Raw genomic sequence first — 18,019 nt, forward strand, 5'->3', positions numbered from 1 at the left:
ACTTTCTAAGGGTCTTAAAGGTAGTACTAAAAATGTGGACCAGAGGGCTTTCATATGCCCAAAAGAAGCCTACCAGCCAGCTATTTTATTTAATATACCCCAAGACGGGCCTACCAAAGTAGAAAGCAGACTCAGTAAGACAGTCCCCTTTCATCTTCCAGGCAGTGTTCGGATGCCAGTAGGCACACTGGCCAGGTGAATGCTCTCAGCTGGGACCCCATCATCAATAGCTAAAGAGCAAATCCATAGATGCTGGCCAAAGAGGTGGGGACATCTGTGTTGCTCAACTAAGCCATAAAAGCAGATTATGTATTTTATTTTTACAAAGAGAACATTAACCTGGAAAATATAAAGTTTGAGCCACAGTAAGCATCATGGCTATCACTACTATTAACTAAACAAGGCAAATTCAACAGATGCAGACTTAAACCATACTGAAAACAACTCAGAGAGGGAAGAAATAATTTTATTAAAAGTGAAAAAGTGTTATCAAAGGCATGAACCCTGGTCCAGTGAAACAAATAAGTGCTTTGAACGACAACATCTGAATCCTTCATATTCAAGCTGTAATTTGGGGAAATTTTTCTAACCTCAATTTTATGACTGATAAAGGGGACCATAACATCTAGCTCACCTGGCTGTAGTGAATCTTAAATGAGATAATGCTTTAAAGCATTATCTGCAACACAAGTTCCCTTCCCTCTCACTCCAAAAGCAGATGCATCCTGCCCAAGGCTAAGAGTGAGGCACCTGGTGACAATTCCACTGGCCGGTGAAATATGATTATTTGAACCTTTCTGAAATGTTGACCTAGATGTGCCGGGAGCTTCCAGTGCTTTTTACACTCGCGACTCAGGAGCCCACCTCAGTGTAGAGGGCTGTCTCCTTCCAACCTCCCGAAAGAGATCTGGATTTATCCTAAGTTTAACCACGATTTTGACATACTGCCATTTCCAACAAGGCCAGTTTCTTTGCTGAAAGAAGTCCATCCCCTGGGTGAAATCCCAACAGCTTCATTTGTTTAAGTTCCCTTATTGGTTTTGCTATTACCGGCTGTGGTTTTTCCTCATTACGGTATATTGATAATGAAACAACCTCGGGAAACTTGCTCGATTTCCTTGACTGCCCAGGGAATGATCCGTGTTGTTGCTGGGGGGAAAAGGTGTCACCGAGCGGAGAGGTACCCTCCGGGATAGGGCTGGGGGAGCGGCGAGGGGAGGTCGGGACCCCCAGGCTGGGCGGAGGAAGGGGATTGGGTGCCAGGGAAGGAGGCGCGGGAACCCCCGGCAGCCCCAGCGGCTGGGTCGAGACCGACAGGTTCCAGCAGCTCCCCTCACCCTTCTCCACGCCTCCCGGGTTTTCCCCTTGGCTCGGGGTTTCCTGTTTCAGTTCTCGGCGACCTCCAGAAGCAGGTGCTGGTTTGCTAACCTCGGCTCCAGAGGAGGCGAAGGAGGAGACGGAAAAGAGGGAAGGGGAGGAGGAAGCGGCGCGGCGGCGGCGGCTGCGGGCGGGCGGTCGAGGAGCGAGCAGGCAGGCGGGACAGCCTGGTTCGCCCTCGCCGGCAGAGCCGCGGCGCGCCTGAGCCGGAGCCCCGGCGTGCGGCCGGGCCGGCGGGCGAGCGGGCGGCATGGGGGAGCCTCCCGCTCGCCCCGCGCCCTAGCGGCGGCCCAGGGCTGAGGCGAGAGGCGGCCGGGCGCCGGCGGGCCCCGGCGCTGCCCCGGTTTCCAGGTCATGTTGTGATGGCTGCTGAGAAGAGACTGCAAGTAGGTTGAGCAACACGGTTGAGCCCGTGTGCGCGCGCGTGTTGGGTGTGAGTTGTGCAACCCCGGGGAGGGGGCGCCGGGGCCGCGGCCCGGGGGGAGGGCGCGCGGGTGGGCGCGGCACCGCGCGGGGAGGGCCAAGGTGGCCGCGGTTGCTGCGGGCCCCGCGGTCCGCTGGACGTTTCCTCGCGGGGTCGGCCATGCCGAGTAGCGGTCCTCAGGTTTGTCCCTCCGGAAGGGGGTGAAAGGGGGCTACAGCGGCGAGCGTGGCCCTGAGGGAATCTAGCGAGGGGAGGGCCGCGGGCCGAGAGGCCGCGCCCCAGCGCCGGGCGGAGCGGCCGGGGCTGGAGCGGCGGCTCCGGGTGATCTCCAGGCCCAGGCGGGTCGGACTTTTGTAGGTCGAGTCACTGGGCTCCCGGGGCTCTCGGGTGGGGCCTAGGGAAAAGCCGAGAGCATCCTCCCCGCGGGCAGAGCCGCCCCGCCGGGATCTCGGGCGAGGTGAGGCCGGCGTCCCCGGCCCCGCGGCCTAGGGCACCAGTCCACTCCCGCCCGCCCCGGGCCACAGCCGCCGAACATGGAGGCGAGCTCGGGCGCTCCCGATGGAAACGGACCCAGAGCCGTGCTCCTGCGGCTCAGACCCTCGCGCGCTCGTGGGGTGAGGCATCATCCGACATCTCGGATCCAACGCCAGCCATTAGCTTTTATTATCCATCGCTCCATCCAAACCACCACCCGTACGCCGCCCCTCACGAAAAGCCCCGCACCCTCCTGCACCCCTCACCCTTCCGTCTCCAACCGAATTCCCATTTTCACCCTGCGTTCATTTTAGCTGAGCTGGTTCACATTTTTAACTCCCTACAAAGACGTGTTACAAATACAACTTGGAGAAATGAATCTCGGTTTTCTTCCCTAAACTGTCTGATCCTTCACCCCTTTTTAAGCCCTTGGGTTCCAAGTACAGATTCTCTAACTGCATGTCTTGCCTTTTGGGTAACCGTTAACAATTCTGGTTTGTGCTCTGTTTTGTGATAAAAGAGATGAAATGCTAATCCAGATTTAGGGAAAGTTTTCCTATTGGTTGCAAGACTGTTTTGGAGTATCCCATATAGGCCCTTGAGGCTCTTGTTGATTCGGATTTTTTTTTTAACCATTTTAGATGCAAAAATACTTAGGGCAAAAATACTGCTGGCTAAGTACTGTATATTTAGAAATTTGAGAACGTTCTTCATTTCTTCACTTATTTCATGTTTTTTAATGCATATTATAAACAAAATTGTGGATATGCCTCAAACATTTTTGGGACTTTCCAAGAACCACGTGAAGTCAGGAATGTTATATTTTTAAACTCTTAATATATTTAGAGTTTAATAGGTATGATTTCCATTTATTTGATCCCTTACATATATAGTTAATTTTAGTAGCAATTTCTTAATATTTGCTGTTACCTGATGTTTGAATATAAAGATAGTGTAACCAAATAATTGTGAAATTATCTTGTTTTGATAACCCCAGGAAGATGCCTATTTCAGACTTGGCTTTTCTTCACCTGTTTTCTTCCAATTTGGCATTCTTATTTTAAATTACCTAAATCTGCCTACTTGAAGGTACCCTGAAAATATCAGAATGGTCTAGTAACTGACTATCTGTAATTCAAGATGTTTAATTGAGTATTTTTACTTAATTTAAGAATGGGTTTTACTTTTTCAGAGTAAATTATAATTCTGCCTCTAGCATCTGGTCTCGCAAAAGTACTTAAACATTATAAGCAAAGTAAAATAAACTTTTAAACAAAACGACAACAAAAAAAGCCAGTATTTTTTAACCTTCATTTAATAATGAAAGTCTGATCAAACTATTTTATTGTAATGGAAATATTAAAGGATGGGAAACAGAAACTTGGACTGTTGTATGATGATGGGAGTTTTTATTCACTACTTCCTTTTACTACATTTTTGTTTTAATATCAGACTAATAAAAATATCCTGTTTTATATTAATGGCTTCTCTGGAGCTATGTTTTCATGGATTACATCTGCCAAATTGGACCCTAAGTGATTAATGGAAATTGTATTTCTAAAGTATTTTCCTCATTCTGCAGCTGGGTTACCTTGTCTTCATTCTAGCAGACCACAATGATTCTACAGTAATTTTAATTACTATAACAGATGTAAAAGTGTTCCTATCATTTCATAGCTTTTCATATAATTTTATACCCTTTTATATAATTTAATACCCTTTGTTTTTTGTTCATTGTTCTTGTACATAAATTCAGAAGAATTCTACTTTCATTCTGATTTGACTGCAGTTTTACAGAAACACAAATTATGAAGTAGGAGGCTTTTTATTCTTTGGGTGTTAGAATTTAGGATTGTAAACTAATCTGCAGTTATTGCTCACTTGAGACTGGTAAACTATTCCCTCAACAACTAATTATTTAGTATCAATCTGTGTGCTATGTAAGAACCCTGACCTATAAAATAAGAGAGATTGTGAACAAGAAGAACATAATGCTAGATCTAATGTACTAAATGACAGGAGTGAAGAAGTGAATTCAGGTACTGGGGAAGGACTACCTACCAGGCTGTAAAGGTAGGATTCAAGTGCTGGTGTACCTCAGAGATATTGCAGGTTCGGTTCCGGACCACTGCAATAGAGTGGTAATCTTGCTGGTGGGAGGTCTTGCCTTCAGTTCATAAAAAAATAAAAATAGCACCTGTGAAGCACAGTTAAACAAGGTATACCTGTAGGTAGATCTGGGTGGGAGTCATTTCCGAATGAATACTGTGAGTGGAGGGAACCCTAGCAAGAAAGCAGGGAGTGGGGTGGTCTAGTGTGTCTAGGGCATTCAAGTTGATGGTGGGAGTAGTGGTGATAAAAGTGGAAAAGATAGTTTTGGGGATATAGTTCTTCTTGGGAAGAGAAATATTAAGATCAGTAAATAACAAAAATGTATTAAATGAGGATTCCAAATTTAAACCGAAAATATTGAGATTCTAGGGTTGGATCTCAAATATACCAAATGTTCTAAAAAATTTTGTGTTTTAAGTGTTAATATGCCTCATGAAACTACAGAATATAAAATCTCATATAAAGCTATAATGTTAAGATTCACCAAAAACGTTATAATCATTGCAGTTGTTTCTGCAATGATTCTATTAACAGTTAAGGGAAATGATGAACAATTTGAGAATGTGATTTTTTTTAAAATCTTTCATCCCAAAATATATCTCCAGTACCTTGGTCACTAAGTATGATTTTTACTCTTTAATTTTTCTATCTGACAGAGGATTGTTTTACTTGGTAAAATGAAAATAGAGGGGGTGATGGGTTAGATCAGTTGGTTAGAACCCGGTGCTCTTAACAAGGTTGCTGGTTTGATCCCCGCATGAGCTGCTGTGCGCTGTGCCCTCCACAACTAGATTGAAACAGTTACTTCACTTGGAGTTGATGGGTCCTGGAAAAACACACTTAAAAAAAAAAAGAAAAGAAAATAGAGAATAGTCACCCATAAAGCATAGTATATAATAAAGTTTTATGACACAACACTGATTCTTATGCCCAGTGAACTAGCCTAAAGCCAAGCCCATAAGCACATTCTGAACATTCAAAGCACTCTGCCTTTAATATAATTATCAAATCTCAAAGGGTGAATAGGGAATAATCAGAAAATCCCGAAATCTCCCTGCTTGCTTTGAACATTTTTCCCTAGGCCCCCTCACCTTTTGCCTGGCTCACTGGTTATTTAGGCCTCAGCTTTACTCCATTATAGTTTAACTTTTTTTTTTTTTTTTTAGGATTTTTTTTTGGGGGGAAGGGGAACAGGACTTTACTTTACTGGGGAACAGTGTGTACTTCTGGGTCTTTTCCAAGTCAAGTTGTTGTCCTTTCAGTCTTAGTTGTGGAGGGTGCCATTCAGCTTCAAGTTGTTGTCCTTTCAGTCTTAGTTGTGGAGGGCGCAGCTCAGCTCCAGGTCCAGTTGCCTTTTTCTAGTTGCAGGAGGCACAGCCCACCATCCCTCGCGGGAGTCGAACCAGCAACCTAGCGGTTGAGAGCCCGCGCTCTAACCAACTGACTGAGCCATCCCGGAGCTCAGCTCAGCTCAGCTCAGCAGCAGCTCAGCTCAAGGTGCTGAGTTCAATCTTAGTTGCAGGGGGCGGAGCCCACCATCCCTTGTGGGAGTACAACCGGTGACCTTGTGGTTGAGAGCCCACTGGCCCATGTGGGAATTGAACTGGCAGCCTTCGGATTTAGGAGCATGGAGCTCTAACCGCCTGAGCCACCAGGCTGGCCCTCAATACTCTTTTTTTTTTTTTTCTGATGAGGAAACCAAACCACAATGTGGTTAAATAACTTGATGGGTCTCACAGTTAATAATAGCAGAGTGAAAGTTCCAAATTAGACTAAGTCCCTCTTTTAACCAAATATTAAGGTCTCTGGAACCTAATTCATGTTAATAAATTTGTTATTGTGCGGTTTAAATTATATAATGGAATCATCTTTCTTGGGAGTCTGGTTTTTAAAAGATACATCTTTTTCTTGTATACTTGGAATTACACTATTTATAGAGCTTTGTATCCCACCTTCCTGTCCCCATTTAACATAAACTAAGGATTTTCTCATGACATTAAAAACATTTCAAACATTTTCTTCCTAAGAACATGTCATTTTACTTAACCATTTTCCTATTTCAGTTGGATATTTTTTCTTCAAAACTTTAATATTATAATGCTTAAGTTGAGTATCCCAGTAAAAAATTTTTTTTCTGCATCTGTATTCTTAGGATGGATTCCTAGAAGTACTTATTAAAGAGAATAAGCTTTAAAGTTTTTGATGGCCAAAAAGTTTTCCAGAAAAGTTGTATATGGTATACCCGTTAGAAAAGAGTGCGAGCTTATTTTGTCCTGTGTTTGAATGCACTATTTTAAAAGTTTGACAAATTGTTAGATGAGCATTAATATCTCATTTTAATGTTTTTCCTACTTATATTTTAAATTATTAAAGTAGTGCAAATTGATTAAGAAAAAGCAAAGGGAAAATTAAAGCCACCTGGAATCTCCTTACCCAGAAATAACTTCCATAAATATTTTGGTAAATATCTCGTGACAAGTTTTGATTCCTATAGTTACACTTTATAGAATTTTTACTTGGGTTTTAAAGTGAAAACATAAGCATTTCCTAATCCCCCAGTTTTAGGCAAAATTATTTGCTTACTCCCATGTGTTTTTAAAATACTACGTATATTTCTCCATAACATCTGCATATTTAGTGATGGTTTATTTAGTGATAGTGAACTGTTTATTTCTTTTCTTCTTTCCTTGTCGCTGCCCTTCATCTAGAAAACAGAAAAATACCTAGATCACAGATTTGTCGTAAGTATTAACTGGTAATATAAAATGTTGGTAACAGTACCTAATACTGTGCTTAGGACTTTTTTTTATCATGTTCATTGTTTTTAGGCTCCCTGACAGTAAGGACTCTGGTCCCAGAGTCTTCGACACCATTTGGCATATAGTAGATAACTTCAGGAATGTGTTTTTATTGTTAAAGTCCATATAGTACTTTAAATAATAATCTGTTGATATGGGTGGGATGAATAAAAGCCTGTGCATGGTTTAGAGATGGACCAGTAATCAGCACAGAGCAAAAAACACAATTGTTGCTACCTAAACTTTCAAAAATTAACTTAGAATGTATGATGTGATTTCTTGAGGGGCCATACACATTTGCGTTGTGAAAATATAATTAGCCTTATCTACCCCATTTAGCCGGGGAAGCATATTATAAAAGTGAGTTTTCCAAAAAGTTAGTCTTTAAAGTCTTTTCAAGAGCAAAACATTTAAACTATTTGAAATGGAAGCATTTGTACACATGCATTATATTTTTGTACCTTCAAATAATATGTAGCCTGTAATTTTCACTTAACTGTGAAAAATAATAATAGCTAACATTTATTGGGCACTAACTATGCCAGGCACAGTATTAAGCACTTTACTTAGGCTAGTTATCTAACTTAGTTTTATAGCAATTTACAGGGTTTACACTGTTGTTTTGCCTGTCTTCCAGGTGATGGAGCTGATGCCGAAAGATGTTAACTTGGCAAAGGTTATTGCGATTTCTGCTTTATCCTAAAATAAAGGCAATACTTGTTAGGCTTTTTTAGATGGTTTCGGGTAGCAGGACTCCATGATTTGTATCAATGACTTTTGGTGTTTTTTTCCTTGGTGTTAGCTGTTCCTTACTGACATTGTCCCTCCCTCTAATTTGTAGCGGGTATCTAAGGGGTGGACTATGAAACTGAATAACAACAGCTAATGTTGTATGTAAAATAAAAATATTTAGGCAGCAATTAAGGGCTTTTGGGATGCTCAGACAGTCTAGATTGCAGAACTGAAAGATTGTACTGTATGGAGAGAGCAGGTGGGGCCTCTGAAAATCAGCTAGGTAGATGTGGATTTGAATCCCAGCTCTGCCCTTTACTGGCTGTGACCCAGGCAAGACTGAGTTTCTCTTTGATTTTTTCATCCATCAAACACTATGTACTTTGCAGAGTTGTTTTTACTGATTCAAGATAATGAGTATAAAAGTACCTGGAACATAGAAAGCAATTAATATTATAAAATGATTTAACAATATCCATTGATTTGATTGGACAAACATTTTGTTTTGTTTTTCTGTCTACTTTAGTCACTGGCTCTTAACTGTTCAGAGTAATTGGGATTACCAGATATAAAATTTCTATAAAATCAAGTTTGCTGTTACTGCTTTTAATGTCAGTTTATATTTTAGAGTTTTCAAAGGACTTTCAAATCTATTCATGTCTTTTAGGGTGAGGCTAAAATTAGTTTATGTTCTTTGTTCTTAGTCATCTGTACTCATTTCCTATTCATAATTATGTGGGCTTAATTTTATCCTTATTCTGTGACTTATTCTGTTTCAAATCTTGGCTTTTACTTTGTAATTTACTTTTATTATTTTGAACACTTAACAGAATAGGTTTCCAAAATTACTGAGGCTTCCTCTTTATTGTTGATTTAGATGTTTTTTGTTTCATCTTAAGTCATCATTTTCTTTGATTGCTCCATTGAGTTGGTGATGTGTATTAGATACTTTTTGGAATTTTACTGTAATTTTAAATGTTTACTACAGCTCTAAAAGGCTTTAAGTGTGCAATAAATTATCTATTTTGATTAAGTAGGTATTTTATTTTTGCTAAGATAGAAAAGTGCCTTAAGTAGCATTAAAATTGTGGGTGTGAGGTATGTTATAATTAGCAATATCATACATAAGAAAAGACAGTTTTAAATAGGGGAAATGTTTTCTAAACGGCATATCTATTGTTTTGATTATTTCATTTTATCTTTTAAAATAAATTGAGTTTAATATTTTAACATTCATTTCATCACATTTAAAATACAGAGTAATTGTAAAATGATAGTGAAAATCGTCTACAGTTCTCTTCTAGAGATAACTTAGTTTTGGCATCAGTGTTTTCATTTTTTAAAATCTTAGTCACTATAAACATCCTGTAAAAAATTTACATGCATTTGTAGTTTTGTTTCTTGCCGTTCGTTCACTATATCATGTTTTCCTGTGTTGTTAAATATCCTTTTAAAAGATTTTTTATTGGCTGAATGGCTTTCAGCATACTCAAGTACTGCAGTTTAATCAAGTTCATATTGTTGAGTATTTAGAGTACGACCAGTATTTTTTTTTTGTAAACAGTGTGATAAATGTATGTAGATATTTGTACACGTTGATGAATATATTTTTAACAGATGCCTAGATGTGATCATGCAAATTGCTCTCTAGAAAAGTTGCACCAATTTATATTCTTATCAGCAATGCATGAGTGTCCATTCTCTGCCCTCATCACCACGCACACCAGCCTGTCTTTGGTAGTTTGATAGACAAGAATGGGCATGATAGTGCTAAGAAGCCCATTCTATAGAGTCAGAGACTGAGTTTGAGTTCTGTTCTAACACTTACTGGCCCTGTGATGTTGGGCAAATTTCTTATTTATTTTCCTAAGCCTTCGTTACTTTGTAAAATTGTGGTAATACTACCTATTATCATGGTAATATCATAATATCATGGTTGTGAAGTTTAACTGATGTTTATTGAAGCACTTAAGTCCTTGAGGTGTTAGCTATCGTTATTTATTATTATGAATGAGATTTCCCCTCATATGTTTTATGCTTAGTATACCTATATTTTACGCCTGGTAGTGGCTAGTATAAAGGAAAGTTACTCATTTTTTAATACTCATCTAGCTACCTTACTGAAAACTCTTTTATATACTGGTAGTTGAATTGAAGGAGTTGGTCCAACAGTTTTTCAGTTGAGTCTCTTTTTTTTAACAGGACTTTATTGGGGAACAGTGTGTACTTCGAGGAATTTTTTTCCAAGTCAAGTTGTTGTCCTTTCAGTCTTAGTTGTGGAGGGTACCGTTCACCAGTTGCCGCCGCTAGTTGCAGGGTTCGCAGCTCACCATCCCTTGCAGGAGTCGAACCGGCAACCTTGTGGTTGAGAGGACACGCTCCAACCAACTGAGCCATCCGGGAGCTCAGTGGCAGCTCAGCTCAAGGTGCTGTGTTCAATCTTAGTTGCAGGGGGCACTGCCCACCATCCCTTGCAGGAGTTGAGGAATCAAACTGGCGACCTCGTGGTTGAGAGCCCACTGACCCATGTGGGAATCGAACTGGCAGCCTTCGGAGTTAGGCGCACGGAGCTCCAACCGCCTGAGCCACCGGGCTGGCCTCGGTTGAGTCTCTTGGTTTTCAGGATATATAATAGTGACCCAATAATTTTTTTTTTTTTCAGTATTTCAACTCTACTTTTTTTTCCCTGTCTTATTGTATTGCTTGACATCAAAGAACAGTGTTGATAGTATGTATTTGGGCTTATTTCTCATTTTAATGGGATTTCCTCTGGTATTTCACTTTTAAATTCTGATGACTGTTTTCTAACACAAGTGTCCCATTTATACACATTCCTGAAAATATCTATAGAAGTTAAATGTGAGAAACTTAAAAGTAGATATGGGAGGATTCCATTAAATTATTAAATCCCCAAGTATCTTTTAGACACATCTTTAAAAATATTTTTTCAGCATTCAACTCTTGTTTAATTGAACATGCAGTCAAATCAATTTAAATGCAGTAAGGCTGAAATTTTACTGCTTTCAACCTACTTAATAGTTATGTCCTTGTCACAGTGATACAAACTTAGAGACCTACGCTGCTTTTCATTGTTGTCCATTGTTACATCATATTTATAAAATATTAGTAAAAGTAAATGAAACAGTTTTGCGCCCTGGAATAAAACCCTTTATTCAAATGAAGTCTTAGGATCAGGGTCCCAGTGCCCGCCTTACTCACCTTCTTAGGCATCTTTCAGAACACCGTTTGAAAACTACTCCCCTCCCCAAAGATTCAAATAATTTACAGATCTCCACAATGTCAATGCAACTGAAACTGAACTTCTCAGAGGCTAGCAGGAGGACCTGGTGATATCATGTTTCTATTAAGTAGCTTTTGTACTGAAATCCTAATTTAGCACTTTTAAAAAAAATAAGCATAACAATAGATATTACGTGAAAATATGGTATATACAAATCTAGGTAATGTCTTTCTATTCTTAGGTTATTAAATTTTGGTTCTGGTGTCTCTTCCTTTTTCTGCAGTTTTCCATCCAGTACTATATTTTTAAATACCATCTACATGATAATGACTAGCAAATTTCTATCTGCAATCCTGATTTCTCTTTTACACAGCTGTCTTGTGGACAGCTCCACTTGGATAGCTCTATCTATTGGTATCTGAAATGAAAATTATCTAAAACAGAATTTTCATCCTTCCAAATCTGTTCCTTTCCAGATCTTTCCCACTTCAGTGTTACACCTTCTTCTCAGCTGCCCATACTGAAAATCTAGAAGTGCTTGATTCCTCCTGTCCCTCTTTCATCTTACACACCCAATCCAACACAAGAGCCTCTTAATCAGTACATGTAATGAATTGCATTAACAAGGTTGTTCAATATTAGAAAAATCTATTATAGGATAAAATCTACTTGGTTAATGTGCATTGTTATAATTTAAATAATACCACATAATTTACCTCTTATATTTAGAACTTTTATATATAGTATAAATAAGCCTATACATATATTTGGTTAGTTTGGAGTCCATCTTTGTGGGGTTTTGTCAACAGAATTATGCTAACCTCATAAACCAGTTTGGATGCTTTCCATTTCTTTGGTGCCTTAGAATAATGTAAGCAGCATAGGAATTGCTGGATGCTTTGAGATTCTGCTAGAATACACTCACAGAACCTACAGGTACAGCATTCTTTGTCAGGAATGGAATAGAGGGTATAAACCTTTAAGTTTTTATTCCATGATTACTCACACTTACAACCTTTTCTTAAGTCAGCTTTGATTATGGATTCTTAATTTATTGGCATAAAGATTTATGCAAAGAATCCTTCTATTTCATTGAATGTTACATTTGTAATGTTATATATTTGTAAAGTTCCCCAACCTCTTGATCACACTTTTAGGAGGTCATTCATTCATTCATCAGTTAGAACCAGCTCTCCATTTTATTAACCAGTTTTGTTTTTGTGGGGTTTTTTTGCTTCCTAATTTATTTGTGCTTTTAGTTTTGTTCCTTTACCCACCTTTATTTTTGGTTGGCTCATTTTAACCTTTCCAATTTAATGTTAAATTCCTTTATTTTTTGTTTTTGATTAAATATATTTACACCATTTTTTATTTTTCTTTACAGAGTTATTTGAAAGAGTTTTAATTTACAGATACTGGGTTCTTTAGGGTTTTTGAATTTTGTTTTTGGCCATCTGCTGCTAACTTCTCATTTTTTTTGTATCATGGTCAGAGGATATATTTCCATTCTCTAGGTTTGACTTTTTTCTAAGCCTTGCAAAAATTGGTCTAACACAAATGTCTGTCTGTATCTCAACTTTGAAGTCAAGCAACCCCTAGTGAATTATTTGAATACTTGAGATGTGACTTTCAAAATAAGCTGATTTCCCAGTTTGTTTTTTAAAGTATTTGAGTTATTAAAGAGGATTTCCCCACTTAGAGATCGCCACACTTCCTAGCCCTAGTGCGCTGCCTTCTGTGTGTTTCCTGGGATTGCCTGGGGTTGGAAGCACCAGCAGCTGTGGTTTCTCCATGGCCCTCATTATGCTCTTTACCAACTGAATCATTTCAGGGGGCATCTTCTGAATACACCACCAAGACTGTAAAGCTTTGGGGGAAAAAAGTATCTTTTTCTTTCCTGACCTGTTTAAGGATGGGATGAAGAAACTGGCCAAGAATAGCAGAATTATGGGAATTACTCCATATTCTTGAAAATGGAGAGTGGTGCCAATTCTAGTAATTCCTGTAAGAAAATTAACAAATTACTTTTTTTCTGAAATAAAAAAGTGCTTCAAATTATTGCCCTTTTATTTTCCATTAAGTCCCCTACTTTCAGTATTCTTTCATGTCTTCTGATTACATTACAGAGATGGCCTCTGAATGGTCCTATGTCTTTAAAACCTCCCTTTTGATTAAGAACGTCAGCAGGGAATAAGAGGTGGCTAATGTTTAAAGTCAAATTCTGATCCACGAATTGGAAAGATTTTCTGTACTAAGAGAGACACTAGATTTGGAGTGTAAGTAGCATATGTTTAAAGGATGATTTTAAAAAACATCAGGAATTGGCGTGTAAGAAAAAAAATTACACAAAATTAATTTTGTGAATTTGGTTGAGGTAGGACATTTTATTGCTGGACTCGGGTGGCTGGGAAACATGTGCCAGGTTGGCAGCTGCACCTTAGCTTTGAGCCCATCCCATGCTGTGATAGCACCTGAGTGAAGACAATGCAGGTGGAGACAGCACTTTGGAGCTCCTGAGTGACAGCCAGAGGCCAGAATGCCAGTTTGGCAAGTGTGCTGTTGGGTGCTGAGTCTTGGGCCTGAGCATTCGTCAAAATAACAGGTAGATCATAAGTGTTTATTGCCTACTTTGATCGGAAAGGAGTACTTAACGTTTTATAGGTTGGGTACTTATTTGGTGATAAACACCTAATATAGGCTGGACAGTTCAACGTGGACTTACATTTGATCAAAATCCTGAAATGATTTTCTTCTCAAGTGTGTGGGAGACTCTTACTCAACTTTTTGTTATTAATCTCTTTAAAAGAGAATCAGAATTATGAGATAAAATAAAAAGCTTTTACTTATTTTAGACATACTGGTTCTGAAGACTAATTAATTTAATTGCCAAATCTTTGCTTCCCAATTAAGTAGCTTTTTGTTGACCAACAAAAAGAATCTCTTCCAAGAATGAGAAATGGGTTACACCGATTCTGTGTCCCCTGAACCGGCTGTGTGCATGCACATGCCCGGGCACATGTTAACACACACAGGAGGAGTCAGAAAGGTGCAGGGACAAGGAAGGAGAGCCAGAGGCCAGAATTTATGCTAAGGTTCTTTTTCTGGTTTTAACTTTTTTGTGGGGGGGTGGGGGGACGCAGCTTACAGTGGCCCATGCGGGGATCAAAACTGCAATCTCGGTGTTACTAGCACCATGCTCTAACCAACTGAGGTAACTGGCCACCCCAGTATGCTAAGATTCTTATGTTTAACAATCCTTCATCAATCCTTTAAATAGCCATTTGGTTTAACAAGCTCTCCTTATAATACTCATTGCACCTTCCTCAAGCATGCTTCACACTTAGATGTTTAATTATTACTCTAACCTTGTAAGTATCTCCAGGCCCTCACCGATCATTCTTTTGGAGGTTTGATTTTTGGTGGGAGATGGAGTGGAAGAAGCAACTAGGATGGGAATATGTAGGCTGCCAAACAGCAGCATTAAGCCTGTAGGTATCTTGAGAGCTGGGGAAGAAGATTGAAAATGGATTAGAAAAGGAGGCAGAAGAACAGAAGCGAACCTCCTGCTCCTTGAGGATTGGCGGTCCCCTGCCGGAGGTCCTCTCCCTTGTCTTCACTCCCAGTCAGTCCTGGCCAGCTGGGTCTCATAGAGGCTGGGAAGGACAGGAATGTTGAAGGTGGTTTTAACAGAATTATAGACAGAGGAGCACCAATATTTGCCTCCTGAACCAAGTCTCTTTTCCCCACTTCACTGCTTTTCCTTTTTTATTTTCTGTAAGTTATTGTCCCTTTAGTTATTCATTCATTCATTTATACACAGATGTGCATACCTTTTTTCCCTCCTGCCCCACTGAATCCATTTTCCTGGTTTAAAGTTCTTAAAAGGAAAAAAAAAAAGAAAAATTTATCCTTCCCTCCCACCCCCCCCAAACCATCTTTCTCTATCTCATTCCTTTCCTGCCAAACTTATTAAAAAGAATTCTTATTGTTATTAAAAGAATACATATGCTGTCATCTCTTCCTCAGCACACACTTATCAGGAGTTTTTTTGTTTTTTTCCTTAACCAGGAGTTTTTAACCTGGGTTCTGTAGTTCCCCAAACAGTCCATGGATAGAATTTGGGCATTCTGTGATGTTGGGTGGGGAAAAGTTTACATCTTTATATTCATATCCTCTAAAGGAAATTTAGCATTTCCCTTAGTTATGAATGTAAGCAACAAATCCAATATAAATAACAGTATATATGTCTTTGTCACCCATAGAAATCATAAAATTTTTATCATTTATATAGTTGAAGTAAATACTCTGAATTATCATTTTCACTTTTAACTACTTCATAATCATTGTAGTGATTAGATATGCTATATTTGTTATTTTAATGTGTTAAAAGGCATATATTTCACTATGTCACTGTTCTACATATTTTGGTGACTTAATATAATTGACTTTGTAATACAATTCTGTTTGTGTTTTATGGATTTTATGTATTACTTTGAAAAGAGGTCTGTAGACTTCATTAGACTGAGAAGTCATCTATGGCACGAAAACATGGTTGTGAATAGCTATCTGTTCATTCTGCCGCTCTTTATTTCCGAGAAATAGTTCCCTCAGTGGCCGCTAATAGTTTATCCAATGCCCTCTTTTCAGTCATTCTGCAGTATATTTGTATCATTTAATGCCATCGGTTATTTTTTTTTATTACTTCTTCCTGTTTATCTAGTATTAAATCCTTACTGGACCCATTGGCACTATATGAGAAAATAATCTCATACTTGTTTTTGTTTTTTTCTGCATAACTTTAGATACCAGTCATGTTTTGCTTAGACTATGATAGTACCTTTTTAACTTGTCTGAGTTTTGTGCCTCCTCAAAAATAATACCGTTGGAATTGTCATCCTAAAATGTAGGTAGAAACATGCCATTCATATTCTCAGAAACCTTCAGTGGTTCCCCATTACCTTTTTAAACGTGGGTAGAAATGCTCCATTCCCTTTTTTAAAAACTTCCCGTAGTTTCCCAGTACCAAAGTTGAAACTCTAGTATGGCATTCAAGACTTCCCATGAACTAGCCCCTTTCTAGTCTCATTCACAGCCATATTAATCACGTAGAATTCTGTATATTTTATCATCTTTTCCATCTCTGGGCCTTTGATCCTGTTCTCTGGGCAAAAATCTTTTCTTTCCGTACCTTAGCCTACTCCCCATTTTCCCCATACCAAAGACATACACCATAAGTGCCTGACATAGGCCTATGTCATCACCACCATTCTGTACTTAGCTTATATGTCAGCTCAGAACCACCTCAAATCTGAGCCATTGTCTTTGTCTCTTATACTTTGTCTCTTTAACAGAATTAATTTTGACATACCCTATATTGTATATCTATACATTCATTTATCTGGTTTCCCTAGTAAAAATTTTATTTTCCTTAAGGTAGCAACTGTATTAATGTTTGGACTTGCATCTTTTTCACTTAGCATCATCACTTTCTCACAGTAGGTATTCAGATAAATGTTTTTTGAGTGAAAACATGAATTCATTGAATATTGGCTTAAACTCTCACTTAATTTGGGTAATCAACCACAATGCTGCTATTTTCCTGCCTTTCATCAGAGTATTCCTTTTTAAATGTATTAGTTGTACACAATTTTACACTAAAATTTGATCAAGCTCACATCTATAAAAATGTCTTAAGAACTAAGGTAGTACTCTGTATTTAAATGCTACTATCAATATAATAAATTCCTCAGTCATAGGAATCTTCTTTTTTAACATAAAAGATTTATTTAACAGGATGTAAGGGAGAAAATTATTATGGTGTTAATTTTTCAATAGTTAATAACTTACAGATTTTAGGAGAAAGCTAACTCTGAAAAGTGTACCAATTTATTACTTCAGGAAAATTCTGTGGCTAGAAATTAAAATGTTATTTAAATTATATTATGAGCAAGGTGGCAAAGCTACTCTTTGTCTACAGCTATTTATTTTTAAATATTTTTCACGGTCCACCATCTATATTGTTACACTGAAAGAAATGTTTTCCCATTTTCTACAAGAAAATCTTTGTGTCCTCTGAGGTGCCTGTTATATTTTCTATTTATACTTCTGTTTTCTCCCTCATCCCTTCACTCCTGCCCACCATCAGTGTATTTCTTCTAAATCACTGGTTCCCAACCATTTTTATACTCCTGTTCCTTACTAAGCTTTCTAACATTATCTTCTAATTATCCTCACTAAAGTATTCCATGACACACAAATCGAATGGAGCAAGAGATATAAAAATCGATAAGGAAGAGGCAATCTGATGATTTTATATTGTTATCTACCTAGAAAACCCTAGAAAAACCAAGAGACTCGGTGAAACCCCAGTAGAAACATTAAGAGTTCACTGAAATACCTAGTTCACTAAAGTTTTATGTACAAGAATAAGAATAGAAATAAGTTTTTTAGACACCAATAACTAGATAGAAAATACAATGTGGGGAGACAACCTCCATTCACAGCAGCAAGAACAAGTTTAATAAGAAATTTGTATGTCCCCATTAAGAATCTAAGGAAGTGTATTAAAAGAAAAATTTCAATAAACTTTTCTTGATTAAACAATTTAATATGATCAGCAGTGATTTTTAAGCAACCATTACTGCAGCACAATCTCCGTCAATCTCCCAAGAGCTTTTTGGTTAAAATTTGTCGAAACAATTTTAAAGTATCTGGAAGCATCTACATGCAAAATAGCCAGGATAAAAATACGAAAACAAGGAAGAAAAAGAATGTAATAATAGAAGACCTACACATGCAAGGTACCCAATATGTTATAAAGTTATAGTTCTTAATAAATGGTACAGGCACAGGAATAAAGAT

The 18,019-nt window shown here is 38.5% G+C and overlaps 1 protein-coding gene across 5 annotated transcripts in view; it reads left to right on the forward strand.

The window, feature by feature from the left end:
* Positions 1 to 1,393: 1,393 nt before the first annotated feature.
* Positions 1,394 to 18,019, forward strand: part of ZC3H12C (zinc finger CCCH-type containing 12C) — a 62,770-nt gene continuing 46,144 nt past the window's right edge. The window contains exons 1-2 of one of the 5 annotated variants that reach the window (XM_033120616.1): positions 1,946 to 1,981; positions 7,096 to 7,128. In XM_033120616.1, the coding sequence (XP_032976507.1) occupies positions 1,961 to 1,981; positions 7,096 to 7,128 (54 nt within the window). In that variant the 5' untranslated portion in view covers positions 1,946 to 1,960. Of the gene's footprint in view, positions 1,413 to 1,655; positions 1,764 to 1,881; positions 1,982 to 2,138; positions 2,416 to 7,095; positions 7,129 to 18,019 lie in introns of those variants that run through there. The other 4 variants (XM_033120620.1, XM_033120617.1, XM_033120618.1 and 1 more) reach the window with 4 other exon arrangements.

Source organism: Rhinolophus ferrumequinum, chromosome 11 (assembly GCF_004115265.2).
Source record: "Rhinolophus ferrumequinum isolate MPI-CBG mRhiFer1 chromosome 11, mRhiFer1_v1.p, whole genome shotgun sequence".
Classification (NCBI taxonomy): domain Eukaryota; kingdom Metazoa; phylum Chordata; class Mammalia; order Chiroptera; family Rhinolophidae; genus Rhinolophus; species Rhinolophus ferrumequinum.